Here is a 25,388-nt window from a genome sequence, read left to right on the forward strand (position 1 = left end):
AGCCCAGGTCTCTCTGACCCCAAACCCAGGTTTTTGATCATTGCTGTTTTAGTATCATCATCAAAATTATAGAAAGGTTTTAGAAATACAATGACAATTTCAAAGTTTTATCTATAATTATTCTAAAATTTATTTTTTCCTTAAAAATATGGCTCTTTGAGTTTATTTTAGATTCCTTCTAAAATTGAAAAGCATTATGCCTAATCTTTAATCACAGTGTTTTAATAATATAATCAGATTCCAAACATGATAAATAAATGACAGAAAGTACTCCTGGTAAACTAAGATTACTTGTACATTTATGGTCAAGTATTCTTTCCTCTCCTTCCCTTCTTAATGTACAGAGTTAATTGAGAAATGTTTGCTGGAGCATACGACAACCATTTACACTGATAAAATATGAAGTGTATGAAAATTGATCAAACCTTTAATACAAGTCTAAACAATTTCTTAATTAGACATTTCTACCCAGTTACTGAAGTGTAGCTCACTTGAATTGCACTGCTTTTCCCTGAATATTAAAAATGTCACTAATAAACTTCCCAACCCAGAGCATCTGTCCCAGATATATTTGAACAGCTGGAGAATTCATCAGTTCTTGGCCTTTTGCCACTATTCATCCTAAAGAGTGTCATACCTATGAGTGAACTTCAAGATCCATATTATATTGAATCTCTGATATTCAAAACATCAATTTTCTAGTCAGTGCATGTCAATCAGTAAATTATTTTAGAGAGTAGGTGAGGCACCTTATGAATTTCATTTAAATTTTTTTTTTGGCTCCTAGCATGCCTTTTAGTATGTCGCTGCTCCATTAAGCTGCAGTATTCAAATGCCTTGAAAGAGTTAATGGAACTTTTGAAACACATTTTCGACTTCCGAATAAGTTAGATCCTGCTGATATAACTTACAACAATGACAAAAAAAATATAATGTAGGAGAGGACTGGGGATATAGTCAGTTGGTAGTGTGCTTCCCTCACATGCACCAAGCCCTGGGTTCCAACCTCAGCACCAAAAATAAATAAATAAATAAATGCACACACATACACACACACACACACACACACATACATACATACATACTGCAAGAGAAATGAATACAATAGTCAAATGTAATTGGCTTATTTATTCTTTTTTTTTTTTTACTGAGGATTGAACCCAGGGGCACTTTACCACTAAGCCACATCCCCAAACCCTTTTTTATTTTGAGATAGGGTCTCACTAAGTTGCTGAGGCTGACTTTGAACTCATGATCCTCCTGCCTCAGCCTCCTGAGTCACTGGGAATCGGGCCATGCACCACTGTGCCTGGGGCTTAGTTATTCTTTTATTAATCTTTGGACCCATTATTAATAATACTAATAGCTTTAGACCTTTAAAATAAGTTGAAAAATCTATGGCAAGTTCCAGTTTTTTCCTCAGGTAGATTCAACTTCAGTTAGTTAAAAGACTCAATTAAAAAAAAAAAAAAGAAATTATCTCCCTGGTCTGTTTGTCCAACATAACTATTAAATTAATGCCATAAAGTAGTAGCAGATTTTAAGTATTTTTTGTGAGCAGATATTTATCCTCATTTCTTTCTGTGTAGGTCCCTTACTCGGAACTAGGCGGCAAAACTCTGGTGATGGCTGTGTATGATTTTGATCGTTTCTCCAAGCATGACATCATTGGAGAATTCAAAGTCCCCATGAACACGGTGGATTTCGGTCACGTAACTGAGGAATGGCGTGATCTGCAAAGTGCTGAGAAGGAAGAGGTAAGAAAATCATTAGCATTTCTGATGTGACAAGCTATAGCTTCATTTGCTGCTCATACAATAACCTACTGTAAGATGCTTTTGACCAAAGGTGATGTGGGCTTCTAGATGTTGACAGCTGGCAAAACAGGGTCAAGGGGTTGTATAACCTGGTTAAAAGTATACAGGTCTTCTGTGTGCTGTTCAAAAGAAAAGGGAGAAATTCATGCACTGGATCTATAACCAACTCCTCTGGACACACACACACACACACACACACACACACACACACTTCTTTAAAGGGACAGAGAAAAATCATCTTATTATTCTTTGTATTTTTCCACAATGATTTTTCTGGTTTTCTATGTGGGTTATATAGCTATAAAGAAATAAAATGGCACTTTTTCTTTGATTATTTCTGTATATTACAGACAGTTCATTGTTTCTCCCAAAGATATCAGAGCCTGATGGGTGAAACATCAAATATAATTCACAAAGGCCAATATTAAATCCATTTTTTAAATGACTCACATTTTTATAGTAGTCTTCACATTGTTTTTTCCCCAGCTTTAATAGTTGAGACCAGTATTTTTCTGTGATTTAAAAAGGGAAGTTCAATATCCTTAGTACATTGAAGCAGTGCCATAATAATCAATTCCATTTGATTATGCTCCTCCTGCCTGGCACTAGCATTTTTTCTGTATGGATGTCTCAGCAAACCACCACCAGAACAGCAAACAACTCTCAGCTTCTCCAAAGCCCTAAACCAACTCCTTTCCAGCCACTTCCCGGAGTCCTGACAATTGACTATAATGCAAAAAGCCTATCATTTAGGACTTATATCTCCCTAAAATTTGGTAAGATATAGTCACATTGGGGCTATCAGAGAAATCAGAGTTGCCCAAGCCTTCAGAGAAAAAACTCAATCAAGCCCTTTACCTGGGAAACTTCTCAGCCTGAGGTTTTCTCTGAGCCATCTCAAGCTGCTAACTTGACACCACTTTCGTGAGGTAAGGTCTCAGAATAGGCTTATTAATTGCTATGCTGAAATTGGATTTTGTTTGTGCTCTAAAATTATTATTTGGTTATAAAAAAAAGGAAGCAAAATTGCTTGAGTAACTTGAGTAATCAAAAGAAAACTTTGCTCTCTTTTAGAAAGAGATACATACATACATATTTCCCAGTAGATTAGTCAAAATTGACATCCTAAATATTGAAATAGACTTGGCCCTACTTTTCATCCCTCAAAAATAACATAGGAAAAATACTGCCTTTCTAAATTTTATGATTTTTTATAAGTAGTTCTTCCATATGAGTTAGGTAATATTGACATTAAGCTTAACATCTGTATAAAAAGAAATATTCAATCCTTTGAACATGATGTTTCTAAATATTTAACAAAATAGTAATATGCTTCATTGAACTTTTATATTATATTGAAAGGTTTGACTGTGAATTCCTTGAGTTGGAGATAAAGTGGGACCATAATAAATATTTATTAGCTGATTGGTTTTTAGTTAAATGGTTGTGGTTGGTTCATTGATTAATTATCAGCATATGACCATGTGGACTTCACAAGGCTATGTCCAGGATATATAGTTACTCTTAAGTGTATATAGTTACTCTTATCACCAGTGATATGGGATTTCAAGATCAAACCCAATGGGTTTTTGAAAAGGTGAAAAATATTTTTGCCTGAGTTAAGGGTATATAGATCAGCGAGCAATTCTCCTCTTTCAAAAATCCTTTAAGTATGGGACAGAATTTGACAGGTTTGACTCTAGAATCTGAAAGGTTAGGTAGACACCCCCAAACAATATTATTTTTGTTCTCCCCATCTTATTTGCCCCCTTATTTCTCTCTTTGTCTTCGTTCCCTAAGACTTTTATCATCCAAATTATTCTAGCTGAGCATAGAGTCACACACCTGTAATCCCAGCTATTTGGAAGGTTGAGGCAGAAGGATCTCAAGTTCAAGGCCAGCCCCTCAGCAACTTAGAGGGACCCTGTCTCAAAATTTTTTAAAAAAATTAAAGAGGACTGAGGATCTAGCTCAGTGGTAAAGCACTCCTGAGTTCAATCCTAAATATATGTGTATAGATATAGATGATACAGATAGATATAGATACAGATTAGGATATATACATGTTCTTGGTGAAAATTCTTATTATGCATTACTATCTTCCTGAATCTGTGCTAAGTGGTTTTATCTTTAAGGGACAAATAATAGGCACTATGTTTTCATGAAATTTGGGGTTGACTCATCATCTTAACTTCAATCTCTATCTTGCTTATTTTCATCTACACAGATTTCTGGGCAAGATCTGTCCTTAAGATCAAACACTTCTGGGGTTTGGTCCTAACTGATCTATTTAGTATCTCTGGGACAAGCCACTTAAGCACTCTAAAATTCAGGATTTTTAATCTAGAAAGTATCCTATCGGAGCTAGGGCTGTGGTTCAGTGGCAGAGCGCTTGCCTAGCATGTTCGAGGCACTGGGTTCGATTCTCAGCACTACATATAAATAAATGAATAAAATAAAGGTCCATCAAAATCTAAAAAAAAAAATTAAGTAAACTACCATCATCTGTCCTTGCTCTTATGTATAGATTAAATCAGGAGGAATCTGGAATACCTAATACTGAGTCTGTATATCGTTCAATAAAAGAGAGATTTCCTATTCTCTTTCTGTGACCTACCATGTTTTTTGTGTTCTCTTTCTCCTTTTTGTGTTTTCATTTCCCTAATTGTTCTATTATTTTCCTTCTATCTGTGTCTGTTTCTTTATTCTTTCCTCAGCACTGTTGCACTTATTGAATGACTCTTGAAGTTTTCAATAAAAAATAGTAACTCTACTATTACATTTTAAACTCTAGAAACATTCTTCTTTGCTATCTTCTCCAGAATAGTGATTTTTGGTTTTCAGTTGAGGGGCTTTTGCCCTTTGTCATGATACAGGAGACCTCATACAACAGATATCTAGCTTGCAAAGTATTCCTGGATGACCAGACCCAGAACAGTACTTGCTCCTTACAAAAGAAATAAGATTCCAAATACATTTCATATCTGAAGAATTACTTATTCTCACTGATATGTGCTCCATCTTTTCATGCTACTGTCCATTAACCATAGAAAATTATAATTGAATGAATAAATTGAAGGCTTAGCTCTCATGATTTTAAAGAAATTGTTTTTCCATTTTACATGAGCAATTTTGTTCACAATTTTAGTTTTTCTAAAATTTTTCTCTCCACAATGCCTTTCATCTAACAGCATTAACTGTTATTTTTAATGTCATCATGAGTTGAAAGGATACAAAGAAAGTGAGAAAAAAAGAACTCAAGGAACAATTTTGGAATCTGGAAACAGCACTATTAACCACAGTAGGCTGTTCAGTTAGTCTTGGATTTAAAAAGGGTAAAATTTGGTTGCCAGGAAGATGAGAACTATAAAAGCCATGAGTTGATGAAGCAATTGTTTAAGTTAAAGAATTGTGTGTTATTTCAGTGATCTGTTAATGTGCAAGTTGTTTAGAAAGGAATAGGATAGAGCATGGACAGTGTAAGGATCACATTTGGACTTGACTGAGCATGTTTTAAAAAGGAGGAGATAGAGAAGAAACCTCAATAAGCACAGCTCATGCTGTTAGATTTTCCATGCAGGTGAAGCTTCCATTTGGCTTGTTAATGTGTCTTAAATTAACACAATGAAAGCCACCTTACTGGCTTACATTTACTTGCTTTTTTTGTTTTGTTTTGTTGTTTTTTTGTTTTAATGTTACATGATTGACTACTCCCTCTTGTGACTTCCCCACCTTCTAATAGATGAAGGTGGAATTTGACCATGGACAGCTCAATTATTCTCTTTTGGGGTGTTTTTGTTGTTGGTTTTGGTTTTGGGGGGGGGTTTAGACAGAAATGTGAATCCTGAGTTTTACATAGAAAACTATTTGTCGTATCAATTTTTTCTTTCTCAGTATAAGACCTCAAAATCATCCTATATAATCAGCATATTCCTTCATTTCCAAAAGATTTTCAATATGTATGTTTTCAAGCTATGTTGACTTTTGGAGATATTTTAAATCATTCAAAATAATTATTCATACACTCACAGGTTAAATCTGAATTATTATAATTTAGAATCATTAAATTATTATCTAGAATTGTTAAACCTAAATTATTATTCTTAAGAATAATAATCCATTCTTATTTTTTTACTTATTTTAAATATTGTCATGACTCAATTTTTTTCTTTTTATAAATTTATGACTACCTTAGAAATTGTCTCAGTTCTGGACCCAGCATCAAGTACATCCTCAAATAATTTAGATCCTTTTTATTTTAGCATTTTGTTTCTTTTTTCCCCCCTCACATCCCCATGCCTTTTGCACTACTGTCTCTTATCTCTAAAAACAGCACAAGACATAGACACCACCAGAGGACTGAGCCTTTTTGTTTGCTTTTGGGGTTTTGGCTTTTTTTTTTTTTTTCAGTATTCTGCCCTGATAGGCTGCAAGCTCTCAGGTCTTGACCAGTACTGTTTTGTTTCCATTTAGAGAATAAGTCTATCACCTCTGCTTTGTGTGGAATTCATTAAACTGTGATTTTTAAATGAAATTCTGTAATCCAGTGCAAATGGAAAAAAAATTGATTGCTGAATTAAAACAAGTTGGGACATAATTTAATTAGTACCCAAGCAGAAGAGAAACTACTTTAGTGCCTTAATGGAAAAATCAATTTTGCAAGAAAATTTCACATTTTTAAGCCTAATTAGAAAAACATTTACTTCACAGAGAAGCATTTGGAGAATACATATTCAATCAAAAGGCAGAAGTTTTTTAGTTTCCAGTGGTCAGTTACTTGATACTTCTTTGGAATGGGTCAAAGCTATTATTTCTTATGGTGTCGGTATCTTTACACCCAAGGATCTTGAAGCAACTGATGCCGTTCCTATAGTTAGAAGGCAACTCATGCTCTCAGGGAATCTCCACCCAACAAATCAATATTCTGATTGGAAATAGTTATAAAAGGTTAATTGTTCTAACTTTAAGCATGATACCAATAAGAACCTTCCTTCCTTCCATGTCACTCACAGTCTATAATACTTGAGAAATGCAACAAACACATCCATAGCATGTCAGGAAGGTTTGCTTTTTTTTTTTTTTTTTTTTTTTTTTTTTTTACTTTTTCATGGTATGTCTTCCCCCATCGGACTGTAAGCTCCTTCCAGATGGCAGCCATGAATGTTGTTCTCCACTGCAAAACCAAGTTTGATTACAGAAGCAAGCACACACTAGGGGTGCAAAATATTTTTGAATAAATGAATGGAGAGAGGTATTTTTTGTACTGTGAGAAATATTTCCAAACTCCCTTTTTAAAGTATGTTAATAATAATTGCAAGAGTTTGAATTTTTATCTAGTGAAATAAGACTGAATGCAGTAATCTAATGACAATTTTTTCCTTAAATAGCAGACTGATAAATCTCAACTTAGAACAGAGAAAATATTATAAATCTTGGTTCTTCCTGAGGACTAGAGTTGGAACATGAAAGCCAGGCCCACCATTCTAAGTGCTCTACACATGTCATCTTGTAGAGTTCTTGCAGCAACCATATAGAGTCACTCTTCATATTAGATCATTTTGCATGTTATATAACACAATTGCCTGGTGCCACCCACAAGATAAACAACATAACAAGGATGTAGACCCAGGTCTGTCTGACTCCCAAATCCTTTTTTCTCTCCACAATGCCATATTGCCAGAGTTGATCAACACTCAGTAAGTGCAAGGAGATTATCTACTTGGTGTTCCTTTTTGTCCTCAGTAGCCCTACGCCTACAACACACAAAGTGCTCAAATATTTTCAAGTAAATCAACTGAACAAATTAAAATGAAATGAGAATTTTCTCTTACAAACACATACCATAAGTCACATCACGTTCAAGAAAATTGTCTGTGAAGGATACCCAACTATTTCAGTCTTACTCCTTATACAAAAGCCCAAAATACTTTCAAATTCCAGCCCCATCTCTAAATAAACTCTCCCAGTGTTCAATACATTCTTTTGTCTGTCCTATTTAATAGTGACTTGTCTTTATCTTTAAATGGTAAATTCCATTGAAATGGTCAGAAACTGCTTAGGGTCAAGCATAGATGATGATTAAATTGGGTGAAACCGTTTTAATTAATATGAAAAAGTGAAGAGGTAGGTGGATGTTCTTTTAAGGACTATATTCTGACTCTGACTGAAATGTTCTGAGCTTAGCATCATTTCCATGGTGTCTCAAATGGGTTACCATGCAGGAAATTCTCATTGGGAGATTTAAGTTCTAATACATGTAGTGCCAACGAAATCTAATTTTTTAAATAGAAACCAGTGTAGGTGTTAGTTTTTCTTTTTAATCCAAAGAATAAAAGGAGAGAGAGTTATCAGTTGAATTTTAAATAAAGCAGAGCAGAACGGCTTGGAAGCCTGGGTTTCATGTATGTAGGCTGGCAGAGAAGAAAATGAGGAGTGGGAGTTGAAATGGGAACAAATAGAAAGAACAAGAAAAGTGATACAAACAATCGCTTCTACATCTGACTTTCCATATTACTGAGACAATGTGGAGGATTCTGAGTAGGAAGCAATACAGGAGAATGTCTTGTACCATCTTCCACACATCCAACCTTTTAAAATGTAATTTTTTCTGATAAACTCATCATATGTTTTAGAACAGGTTTTTTATTATCTTGTTTGTGAGTCTTCAAATTAAATGTTTTTACCTTCTGTCTCACTCCCACCTATTTTTGAGCGGGCCAAATGTTTGTATTGTGAAATCTTTAATCCATTACAATCTGTTGCTCCACAATTAGAGGAAATGTCAGTTATTGAGTAGTGCCAGTTGTAATTCAGAATAAAGGAGGAGGATGAGGACTTGATGACAAACAAGAGCTTAAATAATTAAAGGAAGAGAGACAAAGCACATACACACACTCAAACTTACACACATGACTAAATTCTTTCCAGTTATCCACAAGAGCTCTGAAATACTGCAAATTAATTTTATGCATTTATCCTTTTGTTTATTCAACATATATTTATTAAGCCCCTTTTATAGGCCAGGGATTATGCTGATATCTGGGCAATCATGGTGAATAAGATAAATGCATTAAATTTAGTCAATTAAAAATTAATGGTGAGCAGAACGGAAGAATAGCTTAAACCTCTGTGTCTGTACTCAACCTATGTAATTCCAACCATGATTCCATTTGCTAATGGGGTATTGTTGGGTTTGTGACTTAATCCTTCCATAAAATGGGTTAATATTGGGGCTAGGGATATGGCTCAAGTGGTGGTGCGCTCGCCTAGCATGCGTGAGGCACTGGGATTGATCCTCAGCACCACATAAAGATAAAATAAAGATATTGTGTCCACCTAAAGCTAAAAATAAATATTAAAAAATGGGTTAATATTACCCATCTCAAAAGATTAAGAAAATATGATATATATACACCATGAGGTTGTATTCAGCCATAAAGAAGAATGAAATTGTGGCATTTGCCAATAAATGATGGAGAACAGCATGCTAAGTAAAATAAAGCAGAATCGAAAATCAAGGGCCAAATGTTTTCTACAGCAAAATAATGGAGGGAAAAGGAAGTTAGATATCATAAGAAGAGAGGGAAAATCAGCGAAGTAGAAGGAGATTGAGGGGGAAGGAGAGGGAACCGGAAAAGGGAGAGAATGCAGAATGAATTTGACAGAATTTCCCTATGTGCATGTAATTAAAAGCACTGATCATAAATAAATAAATAAATAAATAAATAAATAAATAGAAGACCAGTAGAATAGAGGAAGGAGAATGGGGGAGGGAGGAGGAGAGGGGACGAAGAGACACAAGAAACTGAAATGGAGCAAATTTAATTCCATGCATGTATGATTATGTTAAAATGAACCCAATTATTATGTATAACTATAATACACTAATGAAAGCATTTTAAAAAAATATTACTCCGGGGCTGCGGCGCCGGCGAGCATGACCCGCAAGATGGAGACAGAATCGGGATTGATGGGATTCAGCAATTCTGTGATGATCTGAGGCTGGACCCCGACCAGCATCAGCGTTCTGGTCATAGCATGGAAGTTCAGGGCTGCCACTCAGTGCGAATTCAGCAGGAAGGAGTTCATGGACGGCATGACCGAGCTGGGATTGTAGATCTCGAGAAGATGGCGGCGAAGGGAGTGCATCACCCCAGTGCGCCGCGTCACTGTGCGGGAGAAAGACGAGGTGAAACAGCTGAAGGCTATCTTGTTGGGAATTTCCAGTGAAATTGAGGTGCTCCAGAATCTAGTGGACGGATTTCCATCGCACGAGGTTCGGCTGCGGGGGCTCGGTCAGGGGCGATTTCTCCGCATAGAGGGTCGCGCCCCGCAGCTGGAGTCTGCAGCGCCCACTGCCGGAGCGGGGGTGCAGCGATGCGGATTCTGAGGGCTCCTGCCAGTGGTGCAATGGCCGTGCTTAGTGCTGAGTTCCGGCTTTGAGACGGAGGAGAGAAGCAGTCCAGTTCGGTTCTCGACACCGGTTGGACCACGGAGGAGGACAGCAGCCACCATCTTGGAGAACTGATGTAATCATCCCTGTTTTCTACTGATCTCAGCTCATTCAGCTACGGAACAGGTGATTTCAGGCTGGTATTTGCCTGCGTCTCACAGACAGATCGCTCAGGCTCGGGGCTAGAGAACCAGTGGAGAACACTCCTAGGGGCTCGCTCCTGGCAAGGCATGCGCCGGGCTCTGAGCAGCCGGAATCTGGTTCCCGGGGCTGCTTTGGCCCAGGGATGGGGAACCTGCGGAGACTGCTTGTTGAGGCCAGCTCCAAGTGGAACGTGCGCTGAGCTGGGGGCGGCTGGGTTCTGACTCCTGGAACAGTTTTGGCCCGGGGCTGGGGAACCCGCGGGGACTGCGTCTTTGAGCCTGCTCCCAGTGGAGCGTGCACCGAGCTCGGAGAGCTTGGAGCTGCCGGGCTCTGGCTCCCGGAGTTGCTTTGGCCTGGGGCAGGGGAACCCGCGGGGGTCGCTTCTTGGAGCCTGCTCCTAGCGGAGCGTGAGCTGGGACCGGAGAGGCCGGGTTCTGGCTCTCGAATCTGCTTTGGCCCAGGGTTGGGGAACCTGCAGTGACTGCTTCTCGGTCCGGGTCCTGCTGGGTGCTGTGGGGGCCAGGGGGGCAGAGTGGAGCTGCCGCCTGCGCCCAGAGCAGGCCAAGTGACCCGCCGGCGTGGTATCACGACACCCCAACTGCAGCTGGGGCCGAAGAGAGTAGCCACCCACGCCTAGAACAGGACCAGCAACCCGATGGCGTGGTAGCCAAGTCACCTCATTTGGAGTAGGGGCTGTGCAGAGCAGCCCTCTGAGCCTGCAAGGTAAGCAGACCTGCGTCCCACTGGCAGGACAGGCCCGGTAGCCTGCCAGCGTGGTGGACACGTAGCACCGAGGCAGTCACGTCACACTGGTTGGAGCGGGGGTGGAGCAGAGCCGCCACCCGTGTCCGGAAAAGGCCCAGCGCCCAGCGACCCATTGGAGAGGCAGTCAGGTACCCCCATTGGTAGTGGGGGCTGAGCAGAACTGCCACCCGAGCCCGCAAGGTAGGCAGACCTGCGACCCACCTGCGGAACAGGCCTAGAGGCCTGCCAGCATGGTAGACACATCACACCAATTGGAGTAGGGGCCGAGCAGAGCCGCCGCCCACATCCAGATCAGGACCAACAACCCGAGGGCGTGGTAGTTACGTCACCACAACTGGAGTGCGGGCAGAGCAGAGCCGTCACCCGCAGCCGCAGGGTGGGCAGACCTGCGACCGACCAGAGTGGTAGACAGATCACCCTAATTAGAGGAGGAACACAGCCACTACCTGCCCTGCAAGGGAGATTTTCCAACTATACAAGAGCAATATAAATAAATAGGGGGAAAATTTCAAAAACACAACAGTTTCACCAAGCAGAAAGAAATGCGAGCAGTATGAAAAGACAAGGAAAGAGAGGACCACAAGCAATGCAGGTCAACTCAACTTTAGAAGAGGTAATAGCTGCAACAGATGGAATGTCAGAAAAAGAGTTCAGGATATACATGCTTCAGATGATCTGGAGTCTCAAGGAAGACATGAGACAGCAAAATCAGACAATGAAAGATCACTTTGACAAGGAACTACATAAACAAATCCAGGAAGTAAAAGATCAATTACAGAGGGAGATAGAGGTAATAAAAAACAAACAAATAGAAATCCTAGAAATGCAGGAAGCAATAAACCAACTGAAAAACTCAATTGAGAATACTACCAGCAGAGTAGATCACTTAGAAGATAGAACATCAGACAATGAAGACAAAGTATTTCAACTTGAAAAGAACATAGCTCAGCAAGACTGCTAAGAAACCATGAGCAGAACATCCAAGAAATATGGGATAACATTAAAAGACCAAACTTAAGAGTCATTGGGATACAGAAGGCACAGAGCTCCAAACCAAAGGAATAAACAATTTATTCAATGAAATAATTCGAGAAAACTTCCCAGACTTGAAGAATGAGACGGAATCCCAAATCCTAGAAGCCTACAGGACGCCGAATGTGCAAAATCATAAGAGATCCACACCTAGACACATCATAATGAAGATGTCTAACATACAGAATAAGGAGAGAATTTTAAAAGCTACAAGAGAAAGGAAGCAGATTACATTTAGGGGTAAACCAATCAGGATAACAGCTGATCTCTCAACACAGACTTTGAAAGCTAGAAGATCCTGGAATAACATATTTCAAACACTGAAAGAAAATGGGTTCCAACCAAGAATCGTGTATCCGGCGAAATTAAGCTTCAGGATGGAAGATGAAATTAAAACCTTCCACGATAAACAAAAGTTAAAAGAATTCGCAGCTAGAAAACCATCTCTTCAAAAAATCCTTGGCAAAACATTACAGGAAGAGGAAATGGAAAATAACAATGAAAACCAACAGTGGGAGGTAGGACAGTAAAGGGGGGAAAGTAATCAAAGAGGAAAACAAATCAGGTTTAGTAACATTAATAAACAAATATGTCTGGAAGAACAAACCATATCTCAATAATAACCCTAAATATTAATGGCTTAAACTCACCAATTAAGAGACACAGGCTAGTCGAATGGATCACAAAACAAGACCCAACAATATGCTGCCTACAGGAGACGCATTTGATAGGAAAAGATATACATAGACTGAAGGTGAAAGGTTGGGAAAAATCATACCACCCATATGGACTGTGGAAACAAGCAGGAGTGTCCATACTCATATCTAATAAAATAGATTTCAAGCCAAAGTTAATCAAAAGGGATAAAGAGGGACACTGCATACTGCTCAAGAGAACCATACACCAACAAGACATAACAATCATAAATATATATGCCCCAAACAATGGTGCAGCTATGTTCGTCAAGCAAACTCTTCTCAAGTTCAAGAGTCTAATAGACCACCATACAATAATCATGGGAGACTTCAACACACCTCTCTCACCACTGGACAGATCTTCCAAACAAAAGTTGAATAAGGAAACTATAGAACTCAATAACACAATTAACAACCTAGACTTAATTGACATATATAGAATATACCACCCAACATCAAGCAGTTACACTTTTTTCTCAGAAGCACATGGATCCTTCTCAAAAATAGATCATATATTATGTCACAGGGCAACTCTTAGACAATATAAAGGAGTAGAGATAATACCATGCATCCTATCTGATCATAATGGAATGAAACTGAAAATCAACGATAAAAGAAGGAAGGAAAAATCATGCATCACTTGGAGAATGAACAATAGGTTACTGAATGATCAATGGGTTTTAGAAGACATCAAGGAGGAAATTAAAAACTTCTTAGAGTTAAATGAAAACACAGACACAACATATCGGAATCTATGGGACACATTGAAAGCAGTTCTAAGAGGAAAATTCATTGCTTGGAGTTCATTCCTTAAAAAAAGAAAAAAACCAACAAATAAATGATCTCATACTTCATCTCAAAATCCTAGAAAAAGAAGAGCAAAACAACAGCAAAAGAAGTAGAAGGCAAGAAATAATTAAAATCAGAGCTGAAATTAATGAAATTGAAACAAAAGAAACAATTGAAAAAATTGACAAAACTAAAAGTTGGTTCTTTGAAAAAATAAATAAAATCGACAGACCCTTAGCCATGCTAACGAAGAGAAGAAGAGAGAGAACTCAAATTACTAGCATACGGGATGAAAAAGGCAATATCACAACAGACACTTCAGAAATACAGAAGATAATCAGAAATTATTTTGAATCCTTATACTCCAATAAAATAGAAGATAGTGAAGGCATCGATAAATTTCTTAAGTCATATGATCTGCCCAGATTGAGTCAGGAGGATATAGACAACCTAAATAGACCAATAACAATAGAGGAAATAGAAGAAACCATCAAAAGATTACCAACTAAGAAAAGCCCAGGACCAGATGGGTATACAGCAGAGTTATACAAAACCTTTAAAGAGGAACTAACACCAATACTTTTCAAGCTATTTCAGGAAATAGAAAAAGAGGGAGAACTTCCAAATGCATTCTACGAGGCTAACATCACCCTGATGCCTAAACCAGACAAAGACACCTCAAAGAAAGAAAACTACAGACCAATATCTCTAATGAACCTGGATGCAAAAATCCTCAATAAAATTCTGGCGAATCGGATTCAAAAACATATCAAAAAAATTATACACCATGATCAAGTAGGATTCATCCCTGGGATGCAAGGCTGGTTCAATATACGGAAATCAATAAATGTTATTCACCACATCAATAGACTTAAAAATAAGAACCATATGATCATCTCGATAGATGCGGAAAAAGCATTCGACAAAGTACAGCATCCCTTTATGTTCAAAACTCTAGAAAAATTAGGGATAACAGGATCATACCTCAACATTGTAAAAGCAATCTATGATAAGCCACAGGCCAGCATCATTCTGAATGGAGAAAAATTGAAGGCATTCCCTCTAAGATCTGGAACAAGACAGGGATGCCCTCTCTCACCACTTCTGTTCAACATAGTCCTCGAAACACTGGCCAGAGCAATTAGACAGACGAAAGAATTAAAGGCATAAAAATAGGAAAAGAAGAACTTAAATTATCACTATTTGCAGATGACATGATTCTATACCTAGCAGACCCAAAAGGGTCTACAAAGAAACTATTAGAGCTAATAAATGAATTCAGCAAAGTGGCAGGATATAAAATCAACACGCATAAATCAAATGCATTCCTGTATATCAGCGACAAACCCTCTGAAACGGAAATGAGGACAACTACTCCATTCACAATATCCCCCCAAAAAATAAAATACTTGGGAATCAACCTAACAAAAGAGGTGAAAGACTTATACAATGAAAACTACAGAACCCTAAAGAGAGATATCGAAGAAAACCTTAGAAGATGGAAAAATATACCCTGTTCATGGATAGGCAGAACTAACATCATCAAAATGGCGATATTACCAAAAGTTCTCTATAAGTTCAATGCAATGCCAATCAAAATCCCAATAGCATTTCTTGTAGAAATAGATAAAACAATCATGAAATTCATATGGAATAATAAAAGAGCCAGAATAGCAAAAACAATGCTAAGCAGGAAGTGTGAATCAGGCGGTATAGCGATACCAGACTTCAAACTATACTACAGAGCAATAGTAACAAAAACAGCATGGTACTGGTACCAAAACAGGCGGGTGGACCAATGGTACAGAATAGAGGACACAGTAACCAATCCACAAAACTACAACTATCTTATATTTGATAAAGGGGCTAAAAGCATGCAATGGAGGAAGGATAGCATCTTCAACAAATGGTGCTGGGAAAACTGGAAATCCATTTGCATCAAAATGAAACTGAATCCCTTTCTCTCGCCATGCAGAAAAGTTAACTCAAAATGGATCAAGGAGCTTGATATTAAATCAGAGACACGGCGTCTGATAGATGAAAAAGTTGGCTATGATCTACATACTGTTCGGTCGGGCTCCAAATTCCTCAATAGGTCACCCATAGCACAAGAGTTAACAACTAGAATCAACAAATGGGACTTACTCAAACTAAAAAGTTTTTTCTCAGCAAAAGAAACAATAAGAGAGGTAAACAGGGAGCCTACATCCTGGGAACAAATCTTTACTCCACACACTTCAGATAGAGCCCTAATATCCAGAGTATACAAAGAACTCAAAAAATTAGACAATAAGATAACAAATAACCCAATCAACAAATGGGCCAAGGACCTGAACAGACACTTCTCAGAGGAGGACATACAATCAATTAATAAGTACATGAAAAAATGCTCACCATCGCTAGCAGTCAGAGAAATGCAAATCAAAACCACCCTAAGATTCCATCTCACTCCAGTAAGATTGGCAGCCATTATGAAGTCCAACAACAACAAGTGCTGGAGAGGATGCGGGGAAAAGGGTACACTTGTTCATTGTTGGTGGGACTGCAAATTGGTGCAGCCAATTTGGAAAGCAGTATGGAGATTTCTTGGAAAGCTGGGAATGGAACCACCATTTGACCCAGCTATTCCCCTTCTCGGTCTATTCCCTAAAGACCTAATAAGAGCATGCTACAGGGACACTGCTACATCGATGTTCATAGCAGCAAAATTCACTCTAGCAAGATTGTGGAACCAACCTAGATGCCCTTCAATAGATGAATGGATAAAAAAAGTGGCATTTATACACGATGGAGTATTACTCTGCATTAAAAAATGACAAAATCATAGAATTTGGAGGGAAATGGATGGCATTAGAGCAGATTATGCTAAGTGAAGCTAGCCAATCCTTAAAAAACAAATGCCAAATGACTGCTTTGATATAAGGGGAGTAACCAAGGACAGGGTAGGGACGAAGAGCTTGAGAAGAAGATTAACATTAAACAGGGATGAGAGGTGGGAGGGAAAGGGAGTGAGAAGGGTAATCGCATGGAAATGGAAGGTGATCCTCAGGGTTTTACAAAATTACATATAAGAGGAAATGAGGGGTAAGAGAAGAATAATACAAGTGGAAGAAAGGATTTACAGTAGAGGGGGTAGAGAGAGAAATGGGGAGGGGAGGGGAGGGGAGGGGAGGCGGGGATAGTAGAGAATAGGATAGACAGCAGAATACATCAGACACTAGATTGGCAATATGTAAATCAATGGAAGTGTAACTGATGTGATACAGCAATCTGTATACCCGGTAAAAATGGGAGTTCATAACCCACTTGAATCAAACTGTGCAATATGATATATTAAGAACTATGTAATGTTTTGAATGACCAACAATAAAAAAAATATTACTCCTCTCCTTGAGCTGAATTACATTCTAAATTAGAGAATTTATACAAAGTACTTAAAACAGTTCTTGGCATCAGATAAACTCAGTAAATATTGGTTGTTTTTGTGATTGCAAACACTAATCAGAGCTGTCATTTTCTGGCCAGCTAAAAAAGCAGTGCTGTGACCATTGTACCTACATCCTTCCTTTTATGAGTAGACTCAGACAAGCCCAAGAATTCAGAAGATTGTCAGACACTGTAGTAAAAGGGGGAACGTCCATGCCTGATCTCATGTGCAAGTCTTTGGGTGTGAAAAGTAGTCACAAAGGCCAACCCAAGGCTAGGCTCAGTGGATGTGATTGGAAGATGGTACTAACATGGTGTTTCCCAGTGAGCTCCTCTAAGCTTTAACACCACACACAGGAACTCAAGCTTTTAGGCTCTGCTAAAAATCAAAAACATGGACAATCATAGGTGTTGATAAGAGTATAGAGAAACTAAAACCCCATCCATTGACAGTGGAAATGTAAAATGATGTAGCCACTTGGGGAAATGGTCTTATCTTTCCTCAAAATGTTAAATAGAGTCACCATGTAACCAAGCAATTCCACATCTACATATATACCTAAGATAAATGGATGTACATACCTACAAAAATGATGCATGAATGTTCATAGCAGCATGTTTCATAATAGACCAAAATAGAAGCAAACCAAATGTCCATCAGCAAATGAGTAGGTAAAGAAAATAGGTTATCACCCCACAAGATTATTCAGCCATAAAAAGGAATGAAGTGATGATACATGCTACACATTGATTCACCAGAATAAGCACATCCACAGACAAAAGGTTGATCATTGGTTTTGTAAGGCTACAAGAGGAAGGTAGCATGGCAGGGAGATGGAGAACAATAGATAGTTGATAAGGGGCTTTGACGAAAATATTCTAAAATTAGTGGTAATTATTGTACAACCATGTGAATATACGAAAATCTACTGAATTATATACTTTAAGCAGGTGAATTTTATGATATGTAAATTATATTTCAATAAAGCTATTTTTTAAAGGGTTTCAGGCATTAAAACTCCAAACATGGAAGCATGATGTTCCATATTGGCAAGGGCCCATTTGAAAAAGTTATTAGGTAGGTTGGGAATGTCCTTCCTGATACTGTTTCAAAAGTTTAGAAATTTTCCCTGAAATATTCTAGTCTCTATTTCAATTAGGATGCTTTCTTTATTCCCAGGCTCCTGATACAAGGTCATACTAAGACTCTCCTTTTGCAGATGATAAACCCAGGGTTAGATCATAAGGTTAGTCAGTGAGAACTCCAGACTCAAAGCACCAGGTTTTTGTGGTCCCAAAGCCTTTTTCTACTACCCCAATCTTCTTTAGGGTAAGAAGTTCTAGGCTTCATTCTTCCAATGTAGAAGAATTGTTCTAAATATTAGAAGTCATCCTTTTTTCAGCCTGTCTTCATCCTTTGTCTTCTCAAATATTTCCCAAGTCACTTAATTGCTATTTTATGGACCTTTGTCTAACAATAAAATGTTGTAAATTGAGAAAAAAAATTGACATATAATAAAGTGCCCTGACATTAAGCACATTGAGTCTTGACAATTGTATACACCAATGTAGCCACTACTCCACTCAAGTTATAGAACACTATTTACCATCAAAAAAGTTTCTCATGGCTCTCTCCAGTCAATCCCTAGTCCAAGCACCTAGAGAAAACCTGTTTCAATTTCATCACGACAAATTAGCTTGCTTCTTCTCGAATGACATTTAAGTGGAATCACACTATTCTGTCTAGCTTCCTTTACTCAATGGGATGACTTTGAGCTCCTTCATATAGTTGCATACAATAGTTTTTCACTCCTTTTTGTTGAGTCATATTCTATCAGATGCATGTATCAAAATTTGTTTAGCCATTTTCCTGTTGATGTACAACTAAATTGTTTCCAGGTTAGAATTTTTATGGGGGGGGTTGTTTTAAATGTACTTATACAGCTTCTTGTAGACATGTTTTCATTTCTTTTTTTTCTTTTTTTTATTATTAGTTGTTCAAAACATTACAAAGCTCTTGACATATCATATTTCATACATTTGATTCAATCAGACACTAGTATGGCAGTATGTAAAAAAAGTGGATATGGAACCCATGTGAATCTGCAATATGTATACGGGGTAAAAATGGGAGGACATGTTTTCATTTCTACAAGAATTTTTGGGTCATGGGCAGGTATATGTATAATGCTTCTCTAAACCTAAAATGATCAGGACACCAGGTAATCATCTATGTAGGGATGTATTGTGATATTTACTTAGTGGAATTCTATCATGTCTTCTCACCAGCCTCCCTGATGATGCTGAGCATCACCTTGACCTTGATCTTGACAGTATATTGTCTATACTGGACCATACACTTAGCACCTTATTACATACACTCTTAGTCTCTATATTAGGTACCTAGCCAGCCACATGATGCTCTAAAACAAAAAAAAGATGCCCTCCTTACCTGTTTTATTGTCTCCAAAGGTTAAAAAAATCATCTTATACATCACAATACTTAACTCTTAGGAGACTGTGTGGCACAAATCAAATAAGTATGGTATGAACTATGACTCCAAATTCCATAAATTCTCTGAGCTTCTTTTCCTCATATGTAAAATGCTGTTGAGAAATATAGAATATATTATATAAATATGTGTTTGAAATTTAAAAATTATTTTTCAAACACACTTCAAATATGAAATGAATTCCTAAAACAAACAATTAGATATATGGAGCAGCTCTTCACTTTCTCTGTTGTATGGTGGGAAGGGACATCTCCCTGTAGAGCCAGTGACAGTCTGGGTATCTTTATTATTACTTCTCTCCACCCTCTCCAGATTTCAAATGCCTGAAAGCAAAGTTGAGTGGCACCTAAGCTTTTCTGGTAGAGCTGATAGAAGAATTCTCCCCAACTCAATTCATTCAAAATAATTTATGACTCTCACCTATCTCCCTGATAGCCATCTCTCCTCTCTCATCTCTTCTCACATTTTGCTCCACTTTAAATGTCTCCCAAAACACTAATTATATGCAGTTCTTTTCCTCCTGAGGCAGACCACAGAAAGATTGAGAACCAGAATTGTATAGCAGGGTCCTCTCTGGGGTGTCTTGCTCCTGGACTTCAGGAGCTGACAGACTCCTGACTTAGAAAACACAGTGGAGCATGGATGGTGGAGATGTCAGAGATCAGAAAAACCAGCCCAGGCCAAGTCACCTACTTACCACTTGCCATGCATACATGGCAATGTGGACAGGTGGAATTCCTTCCATTCTAGCCTGCTTTCAACATCCTTTCCGAAAGCACTTTCCACATCAGTGCTCTTTAAATGGAAGGGCCCCATATGCACATATGTACATATGCAAAAACAAATTTGAGGACCCAGATAAAACAGGGGTATTAGTGAGTGAAAGGAAGACCCCAGGTACAATTCTAGCAGAGACCAGAAAGCAAAATTTGAAAATACCTCTAATCACAGTCTTCTCATTCATTAAATTGCAAACACTATGGAATGTGGCTGGAGACTGCTGTTTACCAATAATTAACAAGCTGCTCTTTAGTTTAAGCTGTTATTTCTACATGAGTAAATCAATATTCTGACAAGGTGCTTCTTGGTATTTTCACTTTCTGCCAGTATGTAAAGACAGGAGGGGAAAAAAAATGTCTTTCAGAAACCAGCAGAATGTCAGGAATAATCTATTCTTAATTGTGTCTCAGTGTCAAAAAACAAAAATAGAGTGAGATTAGAATATTAAAATGGGTAAAAAGTCTGGAGTTTTATGTTTTGATTTTAAAACATATTTGTGGATAGCTTAAGTCACAAATAGGGCGGGCAGAAAGCAGCCTTTGAAGTGCCTTCCTGGTATAAAATCAATATTGATGTTTAACCTAGAATCCAAGAGGAGGAGTGGAGAGATACTTGCTTCTCTTTAACTTTCCAAGCAATGTCATGCTGATGCTTTATTTACATTGAGTCCATATTTGAAAGTGGCATAAAGACTGTGGAACCTAAGTGTCCTGGTGGGATTGCCTAATTGTGGTTTTAAAAAAAAAAAAAATGTTTCTTTTTTGTAAACAATGCTTCCAAAGGTCTGTTACCTGAAAAATGTAAATTTGCATTATATTTGGTTTAACGGAACTTAAATTTACTGAGTGGCTGTATAAAAATCACAGAGTGACTTTGTTCATTTAATCCTCACCGCAACACTATGGGGTAGGCATCTTTATTCTCCCCAACTTACAGACACTGAAACTCAGAGAAGTTGGAATTCCATCAGTCATGAAACTCAAAGAGGGAGAGCTGAGATTCAGTCTTTGGTCTGACTCCAAAGGCACTTGTCCATCATGCTCAGTTGCCACTGAGAAAGGGGTTACAGGGCCTGTGCTAAGTATGATGTCTTAGTCTGCAAACACACACTCTGCTCATGCCTGATGGCTTGTTTTCCTCATTGCCATTCTCCCCACCACAAGGCCACAACCACACTGTGCAAAGGGAGAACAGCAACAGCCCACCTTCATTCACACCACTCTTGTCCCCAAGTCCCTTAGCTGCTCCCCAACCTTCTGGGTCATCTTTGCATGACAGATCTGTGTGAATCCCACATAGGTAGGATTCAGACGTTTCCTTTTTCAAGTCCCTCTATTCCTCATCTTCTGGTTTATTCCATCCCCTGGTTTATTACTAAACTACAAATCTCAGGAAACAGAAAAAAAAAATCTCACCTATCTCTTTCATCACATTTTCTCATACCAGCCATGATGATGAACACAATATAGAACATCCTACCTTGAAATAATACCCAAAACATCAAAGGTCAATGAACCAGCCAGGCATGGTGGCACATGCCTGAAATCCCAGAGGCTTGGGAGGCTGAGGTAGGAGGATCTCAAATTAAAAGCCAGCCTCAGCAATGGTGAGTTGCTAAGAAACTCGGTGAGACCCTGTCTCTAAATAAAAACATAAAATAGGGCTGGGGATGTGGCTCAGTGGTATAGTGCCCCTGAGTTCAATCCCCAGACCCCCCAAAAAAGATAAATGAGTCATTTAACATTCTGCAAATAGCATTTAATTAGATATATTTGAATATAATTTTTTTACAAATCAAAATATTTTGTAATCTTAAAGTTTACTAAGCCCATGTTTCATAATGCAATAGAAGCTCCTTATTAACATTGTCTAGCAAAGACAAGACATCAAGCTCAGAAGAATTGTCAAATTCTTGGTCATTATGAAAATAATGAGCAATAAAGTTGCCAAAAAATGAGAAGTTCCCCTCTAAAGTGCTATAATTTGAAATATGGTACTGACCAGTGTCTTAAGGTTCCTTTTTCAAAACCCTCCTCTAATGAGACAGAGAGAAAAAGTATGCATTACATCTCACAAGACCCAGATGATTGCTAAATGCATGTCATTTGGTTCCCAATCTATCCTTTTTTCAAAACCAAATATTTAGTAGTTTGAAGAATAAATTACCATCACTGCCTTGATGTTTTCATGTCATCTTTGTAGGAATTCATTTGGCCAACTTCACATATAACTTAGCTAATTTTTAAATACTTTTTATGTCAGGTCTGAATTTTAGCAGTATCACTTTTCCTAAGTGAGGAGTGGTTGTTGTTATTTTCAATTACAGCTTTCAAGGTTTTGCATCAGTTGGAGCTAGACCTTGTTTTCTACATCAGCAACTCTTATCAAGGGATGTCTAAAGGACTTGGTTGTCACCAGTACCACATTCCCCAAACCCAGCCTCCTCTACCTGCTGGCTGTTCCCTATTCAAAGCTTTCCAAATTTTGTGATTCTAATTACTGATCAATTCACTTAGGAGTAAAAACAATTTAATAAATTTAACTTAAATCTGAAATACATACTTTAGCTCTATGAAATCTCACAAACCCCATTATAGATATTACTTAGCCAAAATTGCAAATGAGGAAACACTCATACAAGCTAAAAAAAAAAAAAACTAGTCTGAAATCATGCAAAACCATGGCCATATTTAAATCTAAAGTTCACCTAATTTCAGAGTTCACATTTATTACTGATTTTTTCTACTTCTAAATTCCTCTAGAGCAGGAACTTCATCAAATTCCTAGATTTGGGAATTCAGGAAATGTTCAAGTAAACCTAAGATAGCCTGGTGATTATTAGCTTATCAAAGAAACACAATGTAAAAATGTGGTGGCCTTTTCTCCTTTAGTAAATAGATTAAGAGTTTTCCTGAAGAATTAATTAGGATCAAAAAGATGCCTGTTTAAATAACATGTTTCCAGTTTGAATTCTTTCTTCTTGGTGTGATGCAGGAAAGGAAAGTGTTTACCCAGTGACTGCTGCTCTCCATACAGCAGAACTGAACCAAGGATAGAACAGGCATGGGACATAGCTGAATTTTAACAAGGCTGATTTAGGCCAGATCTGCCGTTTGGGGCCTTTGGTTTGAGTCTGAAATAAGTATTTACCAGGATATGTTGTACAAGTCACCAGGGGATGTATTTGTAGAAAAACCTAATGCACAATCACAAGGATCAAACCTTCTTTCAAATCCTCATGTTCAGCACATAAGAAATTCAGTGCCCTAGGCTAAAACTTAAGTAAGTGAGAGCAGAAACTGGTTCATCATGTGTCATTTCTACAGGAAGATGATGCCTGAGACATTGCGTGATTTCCTCTAAGTGAGCACACAGCTGCTCACCAGGTCACTGGTGAGTGCCTAGAGGAGAGGAGGGTAGCAGGAGCCGGGGGCCTGACAGGAAGGGTGATGTCCACTGCTTCTCTCATGACCCTGCTGTGGTGATCTTCCCCCATCCCTCCCACTCTCAGTATACTAGCCTGCCCAATACTCCCTAAGAAAATGTTTCAGCATGCCTCCTTTCAAAAGAAATCACACGCACCTGGCCTCAGAAATAAAAACAGAGATGGTCCTTCCTAAATGCAACTTCTGGCATCCCTAAACAAAGGCTTTGTAAATAGTAAGTTAAAATCTCCCAAAGATTTCAATTTAAGATATAAATTATTCAAACATATTCTGAGGCTATGAAAATTGAGGAGCCCTCTGGGCCCAAATGGGAAGTGCAACAGCTTCTGTTTCATCCTTTCTATGAAAAATCTTCAATTTCTTACTTTAAAGTCTGTTTCTCAAGTTCCATATATTTCAACTTTTCTTAGTTTACATTTGTCCCCCAAATTTCAGATCATTTTAAAAATGATGAATTTAAGATTTCCATTATCTTTGTTGGAGTATCAGTATTGGTAATATCGTCACATCTGCATGACACTTTCAGGCGCTCGTGAAGCCCTAGGGACCCAGTCCTGTGTTTCTGAACCAAATTGGCTACTTCTTCCAATCTCCACTGTGTCATCTATGATATTTTCCAATTTGATTTGGACTCATAAAAATAGATGAACCAGAATCTTGTTCTTGAAATGAGAGAACTTACTGATAATCATCCATTAAGTAGAGGTCAAACATCCATTTTAGGCAGAGTGGAATGACTTTCTGAAGACACTTAAGTCCAAATAAAAAGAAAGGCATACAAATGTGGTACGAAAAACTGAACCCAAGAAGACCCTCCTGAAAGTGTCAATTGCTGAAACAGGTATCCAAAAGTACCTAACTCTCTGGAGGGCTTTTAAAAGTAAGAATTGGGGCATGCATTTTTAGTCCCACTTCAAGGTAAGTGAGTAGACAAGGTGATCTCTTGTGGGATCTAGCAGCCCTGTGATTCATCAAAGAAGGTATTTTGAAAGCAAAGCCCTAGGAGAAAGAGCTGTAGCATCAATCTAAATCAAGATTTACGTGCAGGTTCTCTTTGTTTTTCATTCCTAATCTCTGCCTGCATTTTCATAAGACCTATCACAGTAAGACATACCCTCTCCAATTACTTTGACAAACAATGACAACAGTGCTTGGGGTTTTAGTCTCTTCCAAAGTAATCCATTTTTGACAGTGAAAAATATCGGAAACTGATTTCTGAAACTATGGTGTACAATGATATATTGGGGAGCTAATCTAGCAGAGTGGGTTTCTATATATCTGCCTCTGGCTAACTTCCTTGGGCAAGTGCCCAGAGGCAGTGCACTCTCAGTGGAAGGTTAGATGAATGTAATAAAAACAAAAGTCATATCACAGTGACTTTCCTACCAGGGAGTACATTATAAAAAAGGTAGCAAGTTTAAGAAATATAGAATTTTTTTATTTTAATGAGGGTTGCTTGATAAAATCAAAAATTTCAGTCTAGAGATGTGAAATTTCACATTATAAATAGTTCTTATAAACAGAAGTAC

The 25,388-nt window shown here is 38.1% G+C and overlaps 1 protein-coding gene across 1 annotated transcript in view; it reads left to right on the forward strand.

The window, feature by feature from the left end:
* The window catches only part of SYT1 (synaptotagmin 1), a gene marked incomplete at its 5' end in the record, with an annotated part of 233,385 nt that overhangs the window by 62,290 nt on the left and 145,707 nt on the right, over positions 1 to 25,388 (forward strand). Inside the window, one exon of the mRNA XM_081310896.1 lies at positions 1,590 to 1,757. Within this exon, the coding sequence (XP_081167022.1) occupies positions 1,590 to 1,757 (168 nt within the window). The remainder of the gene's footprint in view (positions 1 to 1,589; positions 1,758 to 25,388) is intronic.

Source organism: Spermophilus citellus, assembly GCF_964194105.1.
Source record: "Spermophilus citellus genome assembly, chromosome: 10".
Lineage (NCBI taxonomy): Eukaryota > Metazoa > Chordata > Mammalia > Rodentia > Sciuridae > Spermophilus > Spermophilus citellus.